The sequence below is a fragment of the Zonotrichia albicollis genome, chromosome W (genome assembly GCF_047830755.1).
Source record: "Zonotrichia albicollis isolate bZonAlb1 chromosome W, bZonAlb1.hap1, whole genome shotgun sequence".
Classification (NCBI taxonomy): domain Eukaryota; kingdom Metazoa; phylum Chordata; class Aves; order Passeriformes; family Passerellidae; genus Zonotrichia; species Zonotrichia albicollis.
Genome location: NC_133859.1, coordinates 6,414,281 through 6,436,757, shown reverse-complemented (window position 1 = coordinate 6,436,757; position 22,477 = coordinate 6,414,281). Strand labels below are relative to the sequence as shown.

General features: G+C 47.6%; 1 protein-coding gene and 1 long non-coding RNA gene across 15 annotated transcripts in view; one reads left to right on the top strand and one right to left on the bottom strand.

Moving 5' to 3' along the window:
• Positions 1 to 22,477, top strand: part of LOC141726952 (ubiquitin-associated protein 1-like) — a 176,760-nt gene that overhangs the window by 54,324 nt on the left and 99,959 nt on the right. For 3 of the 14 annotated variants that reach the window (XM_074532076.1, XM_074532079.1, XM_074532075.1), the window contains exon 3: positions 5,156 to 5,280. The exons of 1 other annotated variant lie outside the window; for it this stretch is intronic. In XM_074532076.1, the coding sequence (XP_074388177.1) occupies positions 5,156 to 5,280 (125 nt within the window). 10 more of the 14 variants (XM_074532067.1, XM_074532066.1, XM_074532069.1 and 7 more) reach the window with 8 other exon arrangements.
• On the bottom strand, positions 277 to 1,097 carry LOC141726954 (uncharacterized). The gene is made up of 2 exons (XR_012577910.1): positions 961 to 1,097; positions 277 to 422 (listed from the first exon to the last, which is right to left on the bottom strand). It is a non-coding gene; the product is annotated as an uncharacterized LOC141726954 (long non-coding RNA).

Sequence of the window (22,477 nt, the reverse complement as noted above, 5' to 3'; positions counted from 1 at the left end):
TAGGTTTTAGTGTTAGTTTACGAGGGTCCTATGAAAAACACGTTCACTCTCCTGTGAAAATTTTAAAAGTTTAATAAAGGACAATAGGAGACAAGGACCATAGAGCAAAGGTTATTATGGCCGGGTGCATCTTGGCACTGAGCCAAGACCATGTTGTCACCTTAGGGGATACCCCTTAAATACCTTTTCCATTACATAATCCTGTTGCATATTCATAGACCCTTATGCATATGCAAAAATTAGTTTACATTTTCCAGGAACTATTTTACATGGTCCATCCTTGGGTCTGTCTTTTTAGAGCATGCGTGTTTCTTGGCTGTGGTTTTGGTTCTTCCTTATCACTTCCAGTTTGGGCCTTGGCCCACACTGTCTTCAGACGGTGAGTGCTGATAGTTGGCATATCTGTAGCAGGTGTCCTCATCCTGTGTTCATTGAATGTTATCCCATCAAAGCAGGCATTTTAACACAAGCATAGCTATTTCACTACCATGTCTAAGCTTAAGTAACAGCAGACATAGAAACTATATCTTTATAACAAAGTTACTTTAACACCACACATATAAAATCCATTTTAATATCTGTGAAAAGCCAATATTATAATATGTATCTATAACAGTCTGCAGGAGATGGAGCTTGGGCTGTTGCAGAAGCGGTGGGAGCGGCAGGCATCCGGGCCACCCTCGCAGCACCGCGCCCCCACATGTCTCCTCCCCCTGCCCTCACCACTGCTTTCAGCCCATATGGGCTTTTCCCATGCCCTGATCCCTGTCCCCAGGGTAGGAGAAGGGCACTTGGGAGACCCCCCCTCCCCCCAGGGTGGATGGCGACTTTCGGTGCAGTCAGGGTTGGTTCAGGGCATTGTGTTAGGCTCTGGGGTTTTTGGGTCACTGCTGGGAGTGAGTGCTGGTGCTGGGGCTGCTGGTGCCTCTGGACCTGCTGAGAAAGTGGCTCACTGCTCACCATTGTCCTGCAGCGTGGCCACGTGGTCACAGCCATGCGCTTGGTACTGGGCTCTTGCCGCAGCGATTACGCAGGTTCCGTCTCTTGCCGCTTTTGCTGCCGTCTCACTCATCTTTGCAGTTTCCCGTCGCCTCTGTCACTGCTGCTCCGCTTTCACAGAGGACAGGCAAAGGGGGGAAAACAGTGTTAGGAGGGGCCCTCCTGCATTGGGGGACCAGGGGCCACCCTCTGGCCTTCCTCCCCTAGTCCTGGCAAACTCACGGTTGTCCACTGATGGTGCAGAAGGCATCCACACGGCCAGTGCTATGGTTGCCAGGCAACAGGGTTTTCCGGTGGTGGGGCTGCCTGCTTCTCTTCTGGTTTCTGGTGCTGTGATGATGCTTCTGGGGTCTGGTGAGTGCATGGGGTGGATTCCTGGATGCCATGACAGAGGCGATCCTGGCTGCTGCCTCCACATGTTCAGCGTGCTATCTCTTTTCCCATGGGATGCTGTCTGTGCTCTGCTATTTTGAGATGATTTGGCTGTCAGGTCCTGCGTCATGTGGCGACGGTCATCTTGGGTGAGTGACTCACGCGCCATGTGCTGACCGCCATCTTGGGTGATCTGCGTTCAAAGCGCATGGTGTCTGCCATGTTGAGGTTTTTCTGCAGGCTGTGTTCACAGTGCATTGCTGGTGGTAAGGGGCGTGGAGCCTATAGATGGCTTTTTCAGCTGTGGTATGGGCAGCATCTCTCCTGCTGTTTCTGCATCCCGTTCGGCATCTAAGTGCCCCAGCCAGTTTGAGATAAACATCAGGAGTTTTAAAATGTCCATAGTGGCTTTCAGAGCTTATTGTTCATACTTTACTCCTCATTGAAGTAAGGGAAAAGTTCATATCTTAATGACTTCTTGTTCTTTTACAGAGATAAATCTGCCTGTTTCTTTGGTTGGATTTTCCCTCTATTTTTCAGCTTTTTTGTTTCTTTGGCTCTTACACCATCTGGATTTCTAGCTTTACCAGCTTTTCTGTCTTTTGTTTCACACAGCTCTTTAGCTGTCCTTTTCTCACAGTTCTGTCCGTTGCTAGCTCTGGTTGCATTTTCTCACAGCTCTCTGCTGTGGCTCTCTGCTGTTTTGTCTCGCTCCTTTTCTCATGGCTTAGTTCCTTTCCTCACATGGGGTCACCAATTGTCGCAGTGTTTGGGGACGGAGAGATGACAAACATCGGAGTTTTCATGCAGCAGAGAGACTTTATTGGTGTACATAGCCCTTTTTATAGGCTATCCAAAAGACTCTGTGTTCGAGTCTTAATTGTTAGCACCCAGCTATTGACCAATAGCTACCTGCTTGCATTCATATCTGGGACTAGGCTCTGTAGCCAACCCCCTCCTCCTCTTATAAGGCATACAGTCTATCTTATGCCCTAATACCCTGGAGGATGTTATCAGGGATAAGTCATGGAAGAAATAAAGAACACTGCCCCACCTGTTTTTAACAGCTTATGAAGATGGTGATAGAATACATACTTTTGGTTACATCTTACATTATAACCTAAGACAATCTTGCTCTCAAGGTGAGATGTTTGCTGTTAGGTCAGGATCTCACCTCCCTGGATAACTCCAGAGATAACTGGCTACCAGACAGATGTCTGGCCTAGGTTATCTCACCAATTCATGTGAGGGGGAAAATGCCCTGAGTTATGCACCAGCTGATAGACAGAACAGATAAACTCTTCTGTGGCAGACCGCAAGTCCTTCTACAGAGAGCATCCAGAGGAGAGCTGTGAAGATGGTGAAGGGCCTTGAGGGGAAACTGAGGAGTGGCTAAGGTCACTTGGTCTGTTCAGCCTGGAGGAGACTGAGGGGAGACCTCATTGCAGTCTACAACTTCCTTGTGAGGGGAAGAAGAAGGGCAGACACTGATCTCTTCTCTCTGGTGCCCAGTGACAAGACCTGAGGGAGTGGCCTGAAGTTGTGTCAGGGAAGGTTTAGGTTGGATATTAGAAAAAGGTTCTTCCCCCACATGGTGGTTGGGCATTGGAACAGGGTCCCTAGGGAAGTGGTCACAGCACCAGTCCTGATAGACTTCAAGAAGCGTTTGGACAATACTCTCAGGCACATGGTGGGATTCTTGAGGCTGTCCTGTGCCAAACCAGAAGTTGGACTTCGATGATCCTTGTGGGTTCCTTCCAACTCAGAGAATTATTCTATGATTCTATGAATTCCAAATTAATGAGATGTTCCTCATTTTAACAGCTTCTTATCCTTTTGGAGCCTTTGATTGCCTTGTCAATTGTGAAGGAACACAAACAGTACCTTAACTGCCATCTGAGTATGAAAATGGGTCAGTGTCATGAGTGGAGTGGAAGCTTCAGACAGTTTATTAAAGAAGCCCTGCCACTGAGTCACAACGTGCCAAGAAGACCCCCCTTTGCTTTCAAAACTCCTCAGACAGAGGAGCCTGAGCATGGCATCTTAGCCTCAGACTATCAACAGTTTGGGTTTTGCAACTTTTTCCTGCTAGTTCTAATGATGGCAAATCAGATATATTTGTATAAAAATTAATTATTTATTAAGACAAATGAACAGACAAAAGATAACTGATGAAAGATCTTAATCAGAATTGCTGCACAGTATAAAACTAAAAGAACTACTAGTAGATTATAGTATAACATAAAATAGTGCACTATATCAAAGTACCTATATTAAAGCTAGCAAAATAAATAGTATTGATTAGGAGCTGAACATAACTTATGACTTAAATGACAATAATGTAAACAGATTCCTTCACTTGATCTCTTGGAAAGTTACCATGAAATAGGTGTCCCCACTCATGGGAGATACTCCATCCATTTCCAGGAAAATGTATAGAACATTTCTGCTTTGTTGAAGTTTGGTGTGGCTTTTACAGTTGTAAAGTGAGTGTCTGTCAGCCAGAAATTCAACTTATCCTGTCAAATCTCACTTCAAAAGTAAGATGCTTATCGGCAGTTGGGAGATGCCAGACCAGTGTTAACCCCATGGTGCCAAAATAACTCACTACAAGACAGCTTGTCCTGTTCAGGTTATCTGCCTGGTTAACAAACAATAGATAAGCTCATGTGGGTAGTGAGATGTCTTGCTACAGTCAGATAAAAATGGTGAGTCACAGCTCACTGAACAAGAAGTTAGTCACTGAACACCATCATAGTGATGCCACTCATGTCTCTTTGGATCTGCATCACTCAAAGCAAAGTTACAAATGAGTGTTAGAGGAATGCTTCAGATTGTTATACACAACTGGAAACCCTACTTGTAATTCCAAAAACTTAGACTGGAGATCCAAGAAAGTGAGTGCAATTTATTTTGTGTGTTTTCTAATACTTCTTCACGGCAGCTCAAGGAAAGCAAACCTGTAGTCTGGCTGCTTGGAGGTGGTTGAGCTTTAAGTAATTCTGCCTTATGAGTTTGCAGGATGCCTGAAGAAAGAGTTTAATCCTAAAATACTTTTTAAATACCACCTGAGTGACAAATATAAAGAACAGATGGAGGACCACGAAATAAGTCTGAGGCTTCTCATTGGAGTGATCACAAATCAGACAGCTAATTAAGTTATAGTGCCTTGTTTCAGAAATCAAACTTGCTATGCTAAATAATCTTGAGCTATTTCACTGTTTTGGTTCAAGTGGAGTGTCTAGACTTTAGGCCACTTTGCCCTTGTGACCACTAGTGTATAATTGTGGCTTCCCACTTGTATACCAATACTTGGATTTAACTTCAGCTTAGCTGCTCTAAAGCTGGGCTATTTTAAAACCTGTTTTGAATATGATAAAAAAGATGGATCTTTTTAGAGAAATAACAGAATACAATGTTCAGGAGAGAGCTTCAACTTCCAATTGTGTAGCGATAGTCTTGTCACATGGAGAGCTAAAACATTGGGTGTATTGACTTCAAAATCTATTCAGTTGTTGGATTGTTGTGTGTTTGGGGTTTTCTTTAGTAGTTATGAGCTAAAACATTAAAAAAAACCAAAATAAAACACCACCAAAAAACCAAAAGTGAGGCAATGAAGTCCAAACAGATTCAATGTGTGATCAAGCAACTTCCTTTTTATTGAGTCACCTGGTATAGTTTGGGCATCAGAGATAAAATAGCTCCCAAATACAGAAATGTGAGTCTTAATTGAATGCATTAAGCTTGTAAGGTTTTTTTATACAATTTCTACTTTTGATCTTAGGTCCTTTCAGTTATCTTGATGATGTCCCATTTAAGATAGGAAACAAATTCAAAACCCCAGCAAAGGTTGGATTACCCATTGGTTTCAGCCTGCCTGATTCTTCTCAGCTTGTCAGAGAAGCCCAGGTAAGTGATGTGTTCTGCCTTTCTGCTCTCTTCCCCCTGGTGCTGTAAACTGAAAGTAGTCACAGTTTACACGTTCAAATGCTAGTCTTGACGGTCCTGTAGTGTCATGCTGTATGCCAGGCAGTAGTTGCAGAAGATCTGTTAGAATGTATAGAAAAATTAAAATATGATAGGCTGTGCAAAAAGCTTCTACGTTTAAAAGAACCTAATAACATTTATTTTAGCATATCTACTTCAAAAAAGTACAGCATTTTTGTTGTGGAGTCCTGGTTTAAAAGACAGGTGTTTGCCAAGGAAGGTGGGAACCTTCCCGGAATGGAAAATATGACTCCCTTCCCTCCAAATTATTATAACTTTAAAATTACGTCACTTTCAGGCAAGGATATGCAAAAAGGAATAACATTTCTTTACTAGAATATATTTAACAAGATAAACAAACAACAGCAGCAACAACAAACAAAACCAGAAACCAAATAAGAGCCTTCCCTCATCCATCAAACAATTTCCTCTTTTGTGTAGTTACGATCACAACCAGCAGGAGTGCTGGTGGGCCCTGGCGAGGTGACAGTTTCAGTGACTTTCTTGCAGCCAGCAGAGAACACTACCGGGTCCTGGTGAGGCAGGACAGGTGCAATGATTCCCCCCGCGGCTGCAGGGGGTTCTGTGGCGCGAGCGCAGCAGCCTCATGGCAATGGCAGCTTGGGCAAGGGGGTAGACGGGAGATGACTGCCATTGCAAAACTCACAAGGAGCAGCCAGTCTCAGTACCCGTCTGGGTGGTGAGCTGAACTGGAGCACTAGCCTCAGAGCAGTGGGCTGGAATAGCAGAGGCAAGCAGACCTGGGGCAGCAAATCAAAGTGTAGCAATAACCCTGTCGCGGTGGCAGAAACAGTGAGGGCTGGGTGGATCTGTAGGGGGGAGGTCGAGCTCAAGTGTAGCAAAAACCCCAGAGCAGCGGGGGGCAGGCAGGTCTGATCAGGCAGCAATGTCAGCAGCCATTACAAACAGCAAAAAAACCCCCCCAGACTCCGGCAGCAAACCACAACGCAGCCCCATCTAGGGAAAGAGAGATGCCCACTCCACACACCACATGATCTCCCCTCTGATTGCCAAGAGAGCAGGGGCTGAGCCCAGCCTCTGACCCCCAGCCAAGTTTCGTCTTCCCAAGAGAAACCCCCCAGTCAGAGCGGTCACTCCCCAGCTAAGAGACTGCAACAACTGCACCCCTTCCTCTCTCCTCCCCCAGGACCATTTCAATGTTATTCCAAGATGTCCAGCTAGGCCTTTTGTCTCTTAAATACCATTCATTCATCATCTCTGGGGCAACAAATGGGAAGAAAATTTCCTGAGAGAAAGAAAGGAAAAAAAAAGGCCTAACCTCTAACAGGTCTAAATGTTGCCCCGACTAAATCTGAATAGCATTTTTAAGAGGCAAAGGCTAAGAACTGATACACCCATGCTATGGTATATTTACAGAATCTTGTTTGAGGGTATCAAGTGTTTATATAACCATATTTTATGTGTTCTCACAATTGTAGAATGAAGAAATAAATTTTCAGTTCTTGTTTTTTGTGGAGTTCTGAGTGGGAATTCTTTTCCAGCTGTAGGGTAAACAGGTTACAGCATGGTACACAGATGGCTTCCAGGTCTTTGAGAAGCAGGTCTTTCTTACTATAAACTCATAGTAGCATAAAATCAATGGCGTTAAAGCAAATGTTGAAAATCTAATCTCCAAATGCAGGTTATGATACAAGAAGTCTAATTGAACTATATTTTCTCATTTTGGATTCATGATTTTCCTTGGCAGTCCAAACTGATGTTTGTTTTCATTTCAGTTGGGACAGATAGTTCTGCTTTTTTTCTTCCCTTTTTTCTTTTTTTAATTTTTTTTTCTGCCCTGCGACTCATCCACTGGAGAGCAGACTATCTCAATTACCCTACATCATGGCTTTTTCATTATAACCATTAAATGAGTACCTGATTATCTTAATATACATATTTCCACCCTGTTAAAGTGGTGTGGAAGAGCTAAAGGCAACTAGTGTCATATTGCCGGCTTCATTGTGCTATGTTTCTATTTTCCTGCCATGCTGAGGCTCAAGTATATGTCCAATTGGACTGAAGTATCCTGCGTAATAGGATGCAACTATGTAGAATACGCATATTGCAGTGCAATTTGACGTTTTTACAGCTGTAGTGAGAGCTGTTAAAAAAATAAAGGTGCAAGGAAGCAAAATTACCCAGAACTATATATTTTTATATAAATACACCCTTTTTTAATATATTAAAAAAATGGTCAGTTTTGGTCCATGTATATAGTCATACACACACACACGCACACACACAAAACCCTGATAGCTCTGCTCAAATATCAAAGAATGTATAATGAGTAGTCCTCGGTACTTCTGCCAGTGATTTGTTTTTCAAAGTTGCCTTGCTGATAAATTATGTATCACGTCTCTTGGAGTCTTAGAGCTAAGGAAATAGAAAACTGTTATGCAGTTAAGACAACAGGTCTCCAGGATCTCACTGGAGCCTGCTATAGGATAAGATGTGGTGCAACACATAGCAAGTCCCAGAAAAACTTAGTAGAAGCCTAGCAAGCCTTGCTGGTTTGTTGCTCTTTAGAGACAGGAATTTATATTACCTAGCAGTCCCATGGCAAGAGCACTCCAGTTATGTGCCATTATCCTGGCAAGGGTATCTTATAACTTCTTGTGAGTCATGGGTTATATCTTGGACTTAACTTGTAGGCTGTGTTTTCTGAACATTTTTTGGTTATTTAAAGAGCATTTGAGGTTGTTCATTCTTACTAAAATATTAAAGCTTTAAGTAAATTTAGTCTGTTCAGAATGTTGTCCTTTCAACCAGGCCACTACTATAACCAGTAAACTGATAGTGAATAGTTTATAAATGCCTTCCTGTGCTAACTTGGCCCTGAAGGAGCTGATGTTAAATGGCAAAAGCTTGTGAGATCTTGTCATGCCAGTAACTGCATCAAAATTTGCTACTGCAGTTAGTTGTCATCATCGGTGTAGCCAGTATATGCCCTTTGCTGGTGAGCCACTGGCACTGAACTTATACCAACACCTCTTAAACTAGTGAGTATAAAACTATAATAAGAAGTCCATTAGAAATATATTAGGGAGAACTGAGTAATGCTGTATTGGTCTTTGGATGAAAAAAAAATACTCTGCAGTATTCTTGAATGACTTGTGGAACTTGTGGACAGGAGGTAGTTCAGTGATGGTAAATCTGGGTATGGCTATCTAGTAGGCTTGCTACATCTGTAGTCTTGGTGGGAGAGGGTGGGAGAGCTGTGAAACTGATAAACTGATCTTGGGATGATGTCCTGGTTTAAAGGACAGGTGACTGCCAAGGAAGGCAGGAACCTCCCTTGGAATGGAAAATGTGACCTCCCCCCCCCGCTCCAAATTATTATAACTTTGAAATTAAGGGACTTTCAGACAAAGATATGGGAAAAAGAACACAATTTTTACTAATATATCATACACAGAATCACTAGGTTGGAAGAGACCTTCAAGATCATCGAGTCGAACCCGTTCCCTGACGAAGCAACTAAACCATGTCACCAAATGCCACAAACAGTCTTTTTTTAAACACTTTCAGGGATGGTGACTCCACCACCTCCCTGGGCAGACCATTCCAGTACTTTATCATCCTTTCTGTAAAAAACTTTTTCCTAATGTCCAACCTATATTTCCCCTGGTGCAGCTTGAGACTGTGTCCTCTCATTCTGTCAGTTGCAGCCTGGAGAAAGAGACCAACCCCCACCTGACTACAACCACTTTCAGGAAGCTGTAGAGAGTGATAAGGTCGCCTCTGAGTCTCCTTTTCTCCAGGCTAAACAACCTCAGCTCCCTCAGTTGTTCCTCATAGGGCTTCTGTTCCAAGCCCATCACCAACCTCATAGCCCTCCTCTGGTTGTGCTCAAGCCTCTCAAAATCCTTCCGAAACTGAGGGGCCCAGAACTGGACACAGTACTCAAGGTGCGGCCTCACCAGTGCCAAGTACAGGGGGAGAATGACCTCCCTGCTCCTGCTGGCCACACTATTCCTGATATAGGCCAGGATGCCGTTGGCCTTCTTGGCCACCAGGGCACACTGCTGGCTCATGTTCAGTTGGCTGTCGACCAGTACCCCCAGGTCCCTTTCTGCCTGGGCACTGTCCAGCCACACTGTCCCCAGCCTATAACACTGCAGGGGGTTATTGTGGCCAAAATGCAGGACTTGCCACTTGGACTTATTAAACGTCATCTTATTGGATTCCATCCATCCATCCATCCAACCATTCCAGATCTCTCTGGAGAGCCCTCCTACCTTCCAACAGATTGACACATGCTCCCAGCTTAGTGTCGTCTGCAAATTTACTAATGAAAGACTCAATGCCCTCATCTATGTCATCAATAAAAATATTGAACAGAACTGGCCCCAGCACAGACCCCTGACGGCCACCACTGGTGACTGGCCACCAGCTGGATGCAGCACTGTTCACCATCACTCTCTGGGCCCAGCCACCCAGACAGTTCTTAACCCAGCAAACAGTGCTCCTGTCCAAGCCGCGGGCTGCCAGCTTCTCCAGGAGTATGCTGTGGGAGACCATGTCAAAGGCCTTGCTGAAGTCCAAATAGACAACAGCCACAGCCTTTTCTGCATCCACCAGGTGGGTCACCTGGTCATAAAAGGAGACCAGGTTGGTCAAACATGACCTACCCCTCCTAAACCCATGCTGGCTGGGTCTGATACCCTGGCGATCCTGTAAGTGCTGCGTGATGACACTCAGTATAAACTGTTCCATTACCTTACTGGGTACTGAGGTCAGGCTAACTGGCCTATAATTACCAGGATCCTCCTTCCCACCCTTTTTGTGAATGGGTGTCACATTGGCCAGCTTCCAGTCATCTGGAACCTCACCAGTGAGCCAGGACTGTTGGTAAATGATGGAGAGCAGCTTTGCAAGCTCATCTGCCAACTCCATCACCCTGGGATGGATCCCATCTGGTCCCATAGATTTATGAACATCCAAGCAGCTCAGCAGTTCTCTAACTGCCTCCTCCTGGATAATGGGGGGACCATTCCGTTTCCTGGCACCATCAACCAACCCAAGAGGACAGTTGTCCTGGGGACAAGCTGTCTTCCCACTAAAGACTGAGGCAAAGAAGGCGTTAAGCACTTCTGCCTTCTCCGCATCTGAAGTTACCAAGTTCCCTCCCTCATCCAGTAGAAAACAAAGGTTGGTCTTACACTTCTTTTTACCATTAATATATTTGTGAAAACATTTTTTATTATCCTTTACCAATTTGCCAAATTAAGTTTGAACTGAGCTTTGGCCTCCCTGATTTTTTTCTACATGCTCTAGCAGCCCCCTTAAATACTTCCTGAGAGACCTGACCCTCCTTCCAAAGATGATACATCCACTTTTTATTCTTAAGTTCCTTCGAAACCTCCTTGCCCATCCAGGCTGGATGTTGGCCCCATCGACTCATCTTTCGGCACATAGGGACAGTCTGTTCCTGTGCCCTCAACATCTCTGTTTTGAAGCACGCCCACCTTTCCTGGACTCCTTTGTGTTTAAGGATTACTTCCCAAGGAACCCTCTGAATAAGTCTCCTAAAGTGGCCAAAGTCTGCCCTCCATAACTCTAATGTAAAAGTCTTATTAACGTTCATCCTGATTTCATCAAATATCGACAACTCTATAACTATATGACCACTGTGCCCCAAGCAGCCTCCAACCACCATATCTCCCACCAGCCCATCTCTATTTGCAAACAACAGGTCTAGCATAGTCCCTCCCCTGGTGGGCTCACTCACCAGCTGTGACAATAAGTTATCCTCCATACACTCTAAAAACTTCCTGGACTGTATACATATCTGTATAATAAGGACCAAAAAACGACCACAACGGCAGCAATAAGAAACAAAAACAGAACCCCACTAACAGCTTTATCTTGGCTGCAGGCACTTCCCCTTCAGTGCATTTATGCTCACAGCCAGCAGGGATGCTGGTGGCTCCCAGCTGAGCAGGGCAGGACAGGTGCGATGATTTCCCCCCAGCTCCAGGGGTCGCTGTGGCACGAGCTCAGCTGCCTCTCTCCATGTGGGCAATGGCGGACGCACAAATGGGAGAGATAGAAAAGGGGTTTCCTTTACAAACTCACCACAGGCCTGGTGCCCCTCCAGATAGAGAAAGGAGCTGTAGCAGGAACCTCTGAGCAGTGGCTAGAACAGCAAAGGAAGGCACACCCCAGGGTGGCAAACAAAATATAATAGAAAACTCCACAGCCTTAGCAGGTGCCATGGCGGTCAGGTGGACATGGGGTGCTGGGTTAGCGTGTACTGGAAAATTCTGGCAGCACACATTTCACAGTCATGGATAACCTGAGAAATACTGTCCATGGTTAAATTCACCCCTCAGTCTCATGCCCACTTATAGGTGGCATCCCTACCATAATGGCCTGAGGCATCATGGGCCCCATCGAGCTAGGAATAACTCATCCTTGTGTTACCAGTCTATCTTTGACACCTCTATCTTTGCAGCCTGGTCTACCTGCTCATTATTTTGGTGCTCCTCATAAGCTCTACTCTTGGGAACATGGGCATCTACGTGGTGGACTTTCACAGGTAGCCTCCCTACCCTGGTAGCAATGTCTTTCCACTCTTCAGCAGCCCAAATTGGTTTTCCTCTACACTGCAAATTAGCCTCTTTTCACCTCTCCAGCCATCCCCACAGAGTGTTGGCTACCATCCATGAATCAGTGTAGAGGTACAGCTTTGGCCGCTTCTCTCTTGCTGCAATGTCTAGGGCCAGTTGAACGGCTTTGAATTCTGCAAGTTGGCTTGATCCACCTACTCCTTCAGTGGCCTCTGCGACCTATCGTGTGGGGCTCCATACGGCTGCTTTCTACTTCCAATTCATCCCTAATATGCGAGAGGAACCATAAGTGAAAAGAGCATAGCGTGTTTCCTCTGATGGCAGTTGGTTGTATGCTGGAGCTTCTTCAGCCCATGTCACTTGTTCTTTTTCTTCATCCATGACACCAAAATTTTCACCTTTGGGCCAATTTGTAATTACTTCCAAAATCCCAGGGCGATTCACTTTACCTATATGGGCGCACTGTGTGATAAGAGCAATCCACTTGCTCCATGTAGCACTGGTGGCATGGTGGGTAGAGGGAACCTTTCCTTTGAACATTCATCCCAGCACCAGTAGTCAGGGGGCCAGGAGGAATTGCGCTTCTGTACCAGTCACCTCTCAGGTGGCTCTGACTCCTTCATAGGCAGCCAAGATTTCCTTCTCCGTTGGAGTGTAGTTGGCTTCAGACCCTCTATAGCTTTGACTCCAAAATCCTAGTGATCGGCCTCGAGTCTCCCCAGGCACCTTCTGCTAAAGGCTCCAGGACAAACCATGGTTCCTGGCTGCAGAGCAGAGCATGCTCTTCACCTCTAGTCCTGTCCTGACTGGGCCAAGGGCTACTGCATGAGCAATCTCCTGCTTAATCTGGGCAAAAGCTTTTTGCTGCTCAGAGCCCCAGTGGAAATTATTCTTCTTAAGGGTGACCAGGTAAAGAGGGCTCACAATCTGACTGTACTCAGGAATATGCATTCTCCAAAAACCTATGGCGCCTAGGAAAGCTTGTGTTTTCTTCTTATTGGTTGGTGGAGACATTGCTATGATCTTGTTGATGACATCTGTAGGAATCTGATGCTGTCCATCTTGCCACTTTACTCCCAGGAACTAGATCTCACGAGATGGTCCCTTAACTTTGCTCTTTTTGATGGCAAAACCAGCTCTCAGGAGGATTTGGATGATTTTCTCTCCTTTCTTAAACACTTCTGCTCCTGTGTTCCCCCACACAATGATGTCATCAATATACTGAAGATGTTCTGGAGCTTCACCCTTTTCTAGTGCAGTCTGGATCGGTCCATGGCAGATGGTAGGGCTGTGCTTCCACCCCTGGGGCAGTTGGTTCCAGGTGTACTGCACTCCCCTCCACATGAAAGGAAACTGAGGCCTGCATTCTGCTGCCAGAGGAATGGAGAAAAATGCATTGGCAATATCAATAGTGGCATACCACCTTGCTGCCTTGGACTCAAGCTCATACTGGAGCTCTAATATGTCTGGCACAGCAGTGCTCAGTGGTGGAGTCACTTCATTCAATGCACGGTAGTCCACAGTCAATCTCCATTCTCCTTCAGATTTACGCACAGGCCAAATGGGGCTGTTGAAGGGTGAGTGGGTCTTGCTGACCACCCCTTGGCTCTCCAGCTCTTGGATCATCATATGGATGGGAATCACAGCATCTCGAGTGGTTCTATACTGTCGATGATGCACTGTGGAAGTGGCAATTGGTACCTGTTGCTCTTCCCCCTTCAGAAGTCCTACTGTAGATGGATTCTCAGACAGTCCAGGCAAGGTGTTCAATTGCTGGATGCCCTCTGTCACTACAGCTGCTATCCCAAATGCCCATCTGAGTCCTTTTGGGTCTTTGAAATACCCACTTCGGAGGTAATCTGTGCCCAAAATGCATGGGGTCTTTGGGCTAGTATTGTTTTTGCGGGGTCCCTCGTGTCAGGAAGGAATGATGGATCTGACTCCATGTTATTAGAAGGCTTGTCGCAGACACCTTTTCATTAAAAATCTTTCCTTAAGATTTTTTCTTCCTGAGAAGCTGAGAGGCTTCAGGAACAAAATGTAAACAATGGTTATCTGCTGCTGTGGAATGCAACAGGTGCATCTGTGATTGGTCTCCTGTGCTTGTTTGTACTTAATGGCCAGTCACAGCAGAGCTGGCTTGGACAGAGAGTCTGAGGCAGCTGCCTTTGTTATCATTCTTTCTATTCTATTCTTAGCTTGGCTAGCCTTCTGAGATGAAACTTTTCCTTCTATTCTTTTTAGTATAGTTTTAATGTAATATATATCATAAAATAATAAATCAAGCCTTCTGAACATGGAGTCAACATTCTCATCTCGTCCCTCACCTGAAAATCCCTGTGAACACCATCACAGATGGTGACCCTCGAGTGAATGAGGAAGATTCATCACTTGGTGAAACCCCAGAGGGGCACTGCTACACTGGGTAAATCCCGAGTGTGTGGCATTGATGATTCACCTCACAAGTGACCACAGAAGTGGATTCTAGCCAGGAGCTGAAGAACTGAAGATCCTGATTTGAAAAGAGTTCACAGCAAAGGCTGACCACAAAGAGAACCTTTTGAAAAGCCTCCAGGGAAGATGTCCAGAAAGCCTAGCAGCATCACGCAACCTGCCAGAGCCTGGTGGACACTGTCACAAGGTACTGTTAGCTTTTCCCTTCCTGACGATGCTGCCCTATGCAGATTGTGGCTGCACATGTGGGGGAGGGTCCCCACAGAGGCAGAGGTTCAATTCTCAGAGGAGAAACTTATTGCCCTCTGGCAAAAATGGGGTGAAGAGGACAGAATTCCTATGGTGGAGAGACATTTCTATGAGTTTTTTTATGAGCAAAATTCCGTGGGTTTTTTTTACGGATATGCTCTATGCCCTTGATATGTTCACATGGGAATGCATGGAATCCATTTTCGAAGCTGCCATCGACCGTGGGCTGGGGTACCCACGGATTCATCCATCATTCAGGATGCTTTTCCCAGTCTTGAAACAGAAAGCAGCTTCCTTTCCGTGGATAGCTGATTGCAGGGGGCAGACCCCATTCTCCCCAGTTCCCACAGGAGAAGATCCTTTGGAAGACGATCTGCTGCTTCCTAGCCCCCCTGACTCACGGGGGGGGGGCGAAGTTCTGCCCGCAGCCGAAGAAGCTTTTTTTTCTGTGTCTTAGGAGCATGCTCAGACAGAGCCGCTTTTTACCCCCCCCCCTCGTTGCTCTCGGGGGGGATCTGAGTGGGCTGCACTGCCCCATCCAGCGCCACGAGCACTGCCTTGGCCAGCCCTGTGGACCCCGCCCCACTCAGCGCTGCGGGCGGCACCGGTCCCCGGGGCCCCACCTCCCGAGCCCGCAAGGCCACCCCACCCGCCCCGCAGCCGCTTCTCCGAGCAGCCCCGCCTGTGGCCCCAGCTGGTTCTGCGCATGCGCGGCCGATCTCAGAAGCACCGCTTCCTGCAGCTTTGCCTGTGTTGCTAGGCAACGCACTTGGAGACACTGGCAGTTGCCGGCAGCGTGCGTCCGAGGCTGCGCCGCCTGCGGATGCACTTAGGGCCGACCCAGTGCCGCCCTCGCTGCTCTCCCCAGCTGTCCCGCCTCCTCCCGCAGGGACAGAGCTCGCTCCTGTGCTCCCGCTCTCGGAGCCAAGTGAGACAATGGCGGCACTTTCCCGCGCACCTCTCGCACCCTCGCTGCCCCCACCGGCCTCCCCAGCAGCCTCGTCGGCTTCTGCCAAACCGATCCCAGTTCAGGATGACGCTGACAATGGCGCTGAGCCTGCGGGACCTTCATCACAGCTGCCCGCGGTCCTGCCGCCCCCAGCAGCACCTCTGGCATCCAGCGTGACTTCCCCCCCGAGTTTTTCGGGCTGCCCCGGGGCTGCCCTTGCGGGGGGTACTGGGACAGGGGAAGGGGGCGTCGGCCTCTCCTTCCGTGGAGGAGGCATGGCCCGACAGTTGAGTACAGGCGCAGCCCGTCTGCCTGCTTTTAAACTCAGCGTTTTTGGCAGATTGGTCGGTGGTTCCCCCTTGGGGGTTGCAGTGCCTGCTGTCCCTCGCACATCCCAGCGGCGAGGAAGAGGTGGCTCCTGAAAGTTTTGCCTCTGGTCACCAGGTTGAAAAGGGCTGGCATGGTGCCGTGGGGCAGGAGGCGGGAACATCTTTTGCATTTGCATTGCAGAGGCAGAGGAAACAGCGGGAAGCGATCATCGCTCGCTTGCTGTGGGGAAAAAACATTCCCAGACCTGAGATGAAGATTCTTGGGACAGCTTCTTTTTCCCCACTGCCGATGTGGGTCGGTGGTTCGGGGAGAAGGAAGCGTTTGGTCACTCATTCTGCTATTGCACGGGCAGCAGGGTGCTGGTTTGTGACAACACAGAGCCTGCCTCGTGGGCCCAGACTGGGCTGTTTGGCTCAGTTCCCTGGGCCAGGGCCTCCGCCTGGCCTTCTTTTAAGCTTGGGGGTTTTGCTTCCCCCGTCAGGTCCTGGGCGACCGTTTTGTTTGCCAGGTCTGGGGTTCCTGATCCTTCCAAGAGGGCCAGGGTCCCCCAGGACCTCTCAGGCTGTCTGTTGCTGCTGCTCTTTCAAAAAAAAAAGAAAAAATTAAATAAAAAAGGTTGAAAGAGCTGGCAGCAGCTCGAAAGCATTGAAGAGCCAAAAACTTAGCCTCAGCCCAAGTGGTTCAATAAAGAGCTGTGGCCAAGACATTCCAGAAATTTTCTCTAAACTATTTGATCACTGTCAATGGATTTTTGATAACTATTGATGGATTTTTCTTTAGCAATTTGTTGTTTCAGGATTCTGCAAGCCTGTTTCAGGAACAAAAGAAACTTTCAGAGATGGCAAAGAGGAACATCTTCAGTCCATGGACTTTTCCTGAAACTCAGCTGTTTGGACTTGAATTTTCTTTGCATTGTTTTTGCATTTTCTTATATTGTAAGATTGTTTTAGTAATATGATAGAATTTTATGTTTTACAGGTGAAGAATTTCCCTGTTCATTCCACACCAGCACTTGACTGAGGTTTGATTGGCAACAGATAACCTGTCAAGTGTTTGTTCTTTCCTCTGCATGAGCCCAGCAGAGAAAATTACAAAGACTTTTCTTTTTAATTTAACTAAATATAAGGTGACATGTCGCAGACATCTTTTCATTAAAAATCTTTCCTTAAGATTTTTTCTTCCTGAGAAGCTGAGAGGCTTCAGGAACAAAATGTAAACAATGGTTATCTGCTGCTGTGGAATGCAACAGGTGCATCTGTGATTGGTCTCCTGTGCTTGTTTGTACTTAATGGCCAGTCACAGCAGAGCTGGCTTGGACAGAGAGTCTGAGGCAGCTGCCTTTGTTATCATTCTTTCTATTCTATTCTTAGCTTGGCTGGCCTTCTGAGATGAAACTTTTCCTTCTATTCTTTTTAGTATAGTTTTAATGTAATATATATCATAAAATAATAAATCAAGCCTTCTGAACGTGGAGTCAACATTCTTGTCTCGTCCCTCACCTGAAAACCCCTGTGAACACCATCACAAAGGCTAATTTAATTTTTTATGATACTGTATTATTTTAAAGAAAACTATACTAAAGAATACAGAAAGGATACTTACAGAAGGCTAAAAAGATCATAATGAAAACTTGTGACTCTTTCTAGAGCCTTGACACAGCTTGACCCTGATTGGTCAGTAAGTCAAAACAATTCACATGAAACCAGTGAAATAATCACCTGTTCAATAAACAATCTCCAAACACATTCCACATGTGAGCACAACACAGGAGAAGCAAATGAGATAAGAAATTGTTTTCCTTTTTCTCTGAGGCTTCTCAGCTTCCCAGGAGAAAATCCTGGGTGAAGGGATTTTTCAGAAAATATGACTGTGACATGTCACCCTTTATAGTATAAAGAAAATAAAAAGAGACTGCATTTGTAATTCTTCTGCTGGGCCCATGCAGAACAGAGAACAGACACATGTCGAGAGGTTTATCCATTGCCAATCAAAATGTCAAAATGTCAGTCAAGTGCTTCCATAGAATGATCAAGCAGATTCTTTTCCTGTAGAACATCTACTTCTATCATAACACTAAAACAAGGCTTACAATATAAGAAAATGCAAAAAAAAATGCAAAAAATCTTCATTGTTTCAAGTCCAAACAGCTGAGTTTCAGGAAAAGGTCCATTGACTGGAGATGTTGATCTTTGACATCTCTGAAGGTCCTTCTTGGTCCTGAAACAGCTTTGCAGAATCCTGAAACAAAGAACTGCCAAGAAATGTCACCAACAATTATCAAAAATCCATTGATATTTATCAAACAATATTGAAACCTTTAATTGAACCACCTGGGCTGAGGCTGACTCTTGGCTTTCCAGCACTTTGATCTTGTAGCTCTTTCCACCTTTTTTTTTTTTTCTTTTTTCCCTTTTTTTTTTTTTTTTTTAAGAAAGAACAGCAGCAGCAGAGGGTGTTTTGGACCCTGTGCCACTGGGCAGGACGGCGTCCCTGGCCCTGGTCCGGATGGGTGGACCAAGGACCCCAGACCTGGCTCACAGAACGGTGGCCTGGGCCTGGGGATCAAAGCCCCCAAACCTGGCAGTGAGTGGGCCAAATGGCCCAGACCCGGCCCGCAGGGCAGGGTTTTTGTTCTCACAGCCTGCCCCCACCACGCTGACAGTGCCTTGGCAACAGGAGTGACCGAACGCCTCCTCCCTCTCCCCGCAGAACCACTGGTGCATGCTGGCAGCTGGGAAGGAGAAGCTTTCCCGGGGATCTCCATCCCAGATCTGGGGGTCTTCTTTCCCCAGAACAAGCGAGCAACGCCTGTTATCTACTGCGCCTCTCGCCTTCGCGGTACAAACAACAGTGTTCCCGCTTTCTGCTTCCCGGCACCATCTCCACCCCCTCCAGGTCTGAGGCCAGAGGCAGCACCTCTGGGAGCCACCTCCCCCACACTGCTGACGCGCGCAGGGGGAATCAGGCCTTCCGAGCCCCAATGAGAAGCCCCCAACCACACGAAAATCGGCCTGCAAAAAACTCTGTGTCCCAGAAAAACAGTGAGTTTCAAAGTGTTCAGCTGGGAGGCGCCTGAATACAGCTGTCGAGCTGTGCTGCCTCCACTGAGGGACAGGCCAGTGGCAGGCTCCGACACAGACGCTGATGCGAAGGACAGAGTCCCTGAAGGCGGCGGAACCGCGGCTGGGTGCGGCAGGGGCGCGCGAGGAAGCGCTGCCGCGCTCTCTCTTGGTTCCGGGCGGGGCAGCACTGGCGCGATCTCTATCTCTGCGGGAGGGGTTGTCAGGCTGGGCGCCGGCACCAAATCGGATCGCAGAACAGCTGCCGTGGCTTCCCCTGGATGTGGGGGGGACAGGGCAGGCGCACTCTGCGGCACCACTAAATCATTGCTTAGGAACACACTTGAATTTGCGAGGAGCATTTCCGGATGCAGTGGGAGCGGCGGAGGCGGCAGGGCAGGCGCGGTCTGCATCGCCGCTGAACTGTTGCTTAGCAACACACTGGAATCCACGAGGGGCAGTTCCAGAGATGGTTGGGAGCGGCGCTCGGGTCGGCGTGGGAGGTGGCGGGGCCACGGGCAGCTCTCTCATACCTACCGCAGCGTTTTCGGGACCACACACAGCGACGGAGGCACGCCCCATCTTGATGACTGGCTGCCGTTGCTCACCGCTGCTGGCGATTGCGTTGCCTGGCAACCCGGGCGAAACAGCAAGAGACGGTGCTGCGAGCTGGAGGCCGGCGGCCGCCTCCCTCCGCGGGCGGGGCGAGACCAGCAAAGATGGCTCACACGCCCCAAGGGGGAAGGGAGCAGGGAGGGGAAACAGCTCCTTTTGCCCATGCTCCAGAGAGGCAGAATATATCTTCTGAGACGCGGGCAAAACGGGCCCCCCCCCCCACCGTGCGGGGGAGCTGGAACCAGCAGTTCCTGTCCTTGGATGGATTCTTCTATTGGCTCTGGCGAGGGGGCTGGTAGCTCCCCGCATAAGACGAGGTGCCCCCCCCAAGGGGGTTCTCTTCCTCAGAACAGAGAAAAGAGCTGCATACGCTGGAAAAATTCGACACATGCCCTCACCCCGCTCATATTTCTCCCCAAAATAGAGATCCAGTGTCTGCCAGGCTCTCGGGTTCAGTGAGGACCTCCTGTCATGGTTTGAGCCTGGCACAGAGCCAGTGCCCCCCATGAAAATGCCCTCACCCTGGTGTCTGCTGTGAGATGTGACCAGGAATAAGCAAAACAGGCTCCAACTTAAACATAAAGAACACTTTATTACCTAAACTACAGGAAAATAGGGAAAGACTATAAGGAAAAGAAAAAAGAATTGAAAACCTTACAAAAACCACTTTCCCCCCTCCCCACTACCTGACTTTCCCAATCCGATACATTCTCTCAAATCATCAACTGCCCAGCCTTGGCCCCACACTTTAGTATACTCAAACTGCAGTTCATGAAGAGGAAAGGAGTCCTTCTTGTTCCATAGGCTTCCCCTGGAAACACACTGAAACCTCGTGTGCTTCCCTGTCACTTCGGCACCGCCCGGAAAAAGTCCTTTTGCCGCTTGTGACATCTTCCTTCCATGCCCAGTGCTCTCACCACTGACGCATGGCCAGAGCTGCTTTTAGGGTTGTCTTTCAAGGATGCCTTGTCTCACTCCAAAAAGGCACAGTCTCTGCTTTGGGACATCTGTCCCCCCCATATTTTTCCAACCCCCTGGGGCCGGGGGGTCCTCACGAAGAACCCTCCTGGTTTTGAGCCACTGCTTCCCCCTAAGTGCAGTCTGTGTCACAGGAACAACTGAGTCCATGGCCACAAGAAAAGTCCAGCCAAAGGGCCACTCCAAATCATCTCTCCCCATTCAATCATCTCCATGTTCTTCGGGCCAGGTCCTTGTCTCATCTCATCTCTTATCTCCCTTCTTATTCAGCTTCGAGGAGGATTAGCATTTTTGCAAGGCCCCAATCATGAAAGAAAGGGTTAAAAGTTTCAGTCTCTGTCTATCTCAGAACGATGATACTCCCACACGTGCTGCTGCTGCGGCCGGCCGGGCTGCACCCTTCCCCCCACCTTCCTCCTCCTGGGCTGGCTGCTATCACATTCAGACGCCGGCTCTCCTCTCTCTCCCTCCTGGGGGGGGGAATGGCTGCCCGATGTCTCTTGGGGCTCCTCCACCCTTCCATCCTTGAAGGCCTTCTCACCCCCATCTCTGTCCGGGCCCCGGGCCTACCGCATGGCTGCCCCTCCCCCCGCCCAGCAGCAGAGGCTGGACGGGGGAAGAGATCTGACCTCTGCGCTGCGACATCCCAAGAGAGAGTGCCAAGGGCAGTGCCCTGCTTTTTAACCCCTGTGTATTCTCGGAGGTGTGTCCAAACCCCACTGGCTACACCAGGTGCCAGTCTCAAACCCAAAACCTTCATTGGTTTGACCACAGCTTCCCAGAATTCCCACTCCTTCCTGGTCAAACCACCACACCTCCTATCTGTGAAAAACCCATTAAATTTTGCCCATCTCAAGAACTCATAGATATGAATATGAATTCTGTCCTGCAAAGCCCAAAATCTCCACATCCACATAGGGTTCTCCTCTGACTGAGAAAATTGAATTTCTGTTTCTGAAGGCACCTCTTCCCAACTGTACCCCCACATTTTGTGTAGGACAGTATTGTCAGGAGGGGAAGAGTTAACAGTACCTTGCGACAGTGTCCAGTTTCAGCAAGCTGGTCAGCATAGGAATTCTGTGAAGGTCTCCTGACATGCTGTATGGGAAAATTCAGCAGATTTTCTGCGTGTTTAGCCTCGGCTGTGAACTCTGCCTGATATCAGGGTCTTGGTTCTTCAGCTCCAGGCTACAGCCAGCATCTGGGGTCACCATTTGCGGGGTGCCCAGATGAAGGAGGGAATGATGAATCTGACTCCATGTTCTTAGAAGGCTAATTTATTGTTTTATGATACTATATTATTTTAAAGATTACTTAACTAAACTGTACTAATCAGTACAGAAAGGATACTTACAGAAGGCTAAAAGGATGATAATGAAAACTCATGACTCTAGAGCCTCGACACAGCTTGACCCTGATTGGTCAGTAAGTCAAAACAATTCACATGAAACCAGTGAAATAATCACCTGTTCGATAAACAATCTCCAAACACATTCCACGTGTGAGCAAAACACAGGAGAAGCAAATGAGATAAGAAATTGTTTTCCTTTTTCTCGGAGGTTTCCCAGCTTCCCAGGAAAAAATCCTGGGCGAAGGGATTTTTCAGAAAATATGACTGTGACAGGCCAGTCACAATAGGATGTTTCTTCCACTCATTTCCAGTCAGGCTCACATCAGCTTCCACCAAAGTAAAATCCTGTGATCCTCCTATCATGCCAGTGATAGAGACAGATTCTGCCCCCACGTCTTGATGGGATTAATGTGCATTGCGCACCAGTATTGACCAAGGCTTTTTATTTTTGTGGTTCTGATGTGCCATACCAATGAATCCACACAGTCCAGAAAACATGGTTTTCCCTAGCCTCTACCTGGCCAGAGGCAGGGCCCCT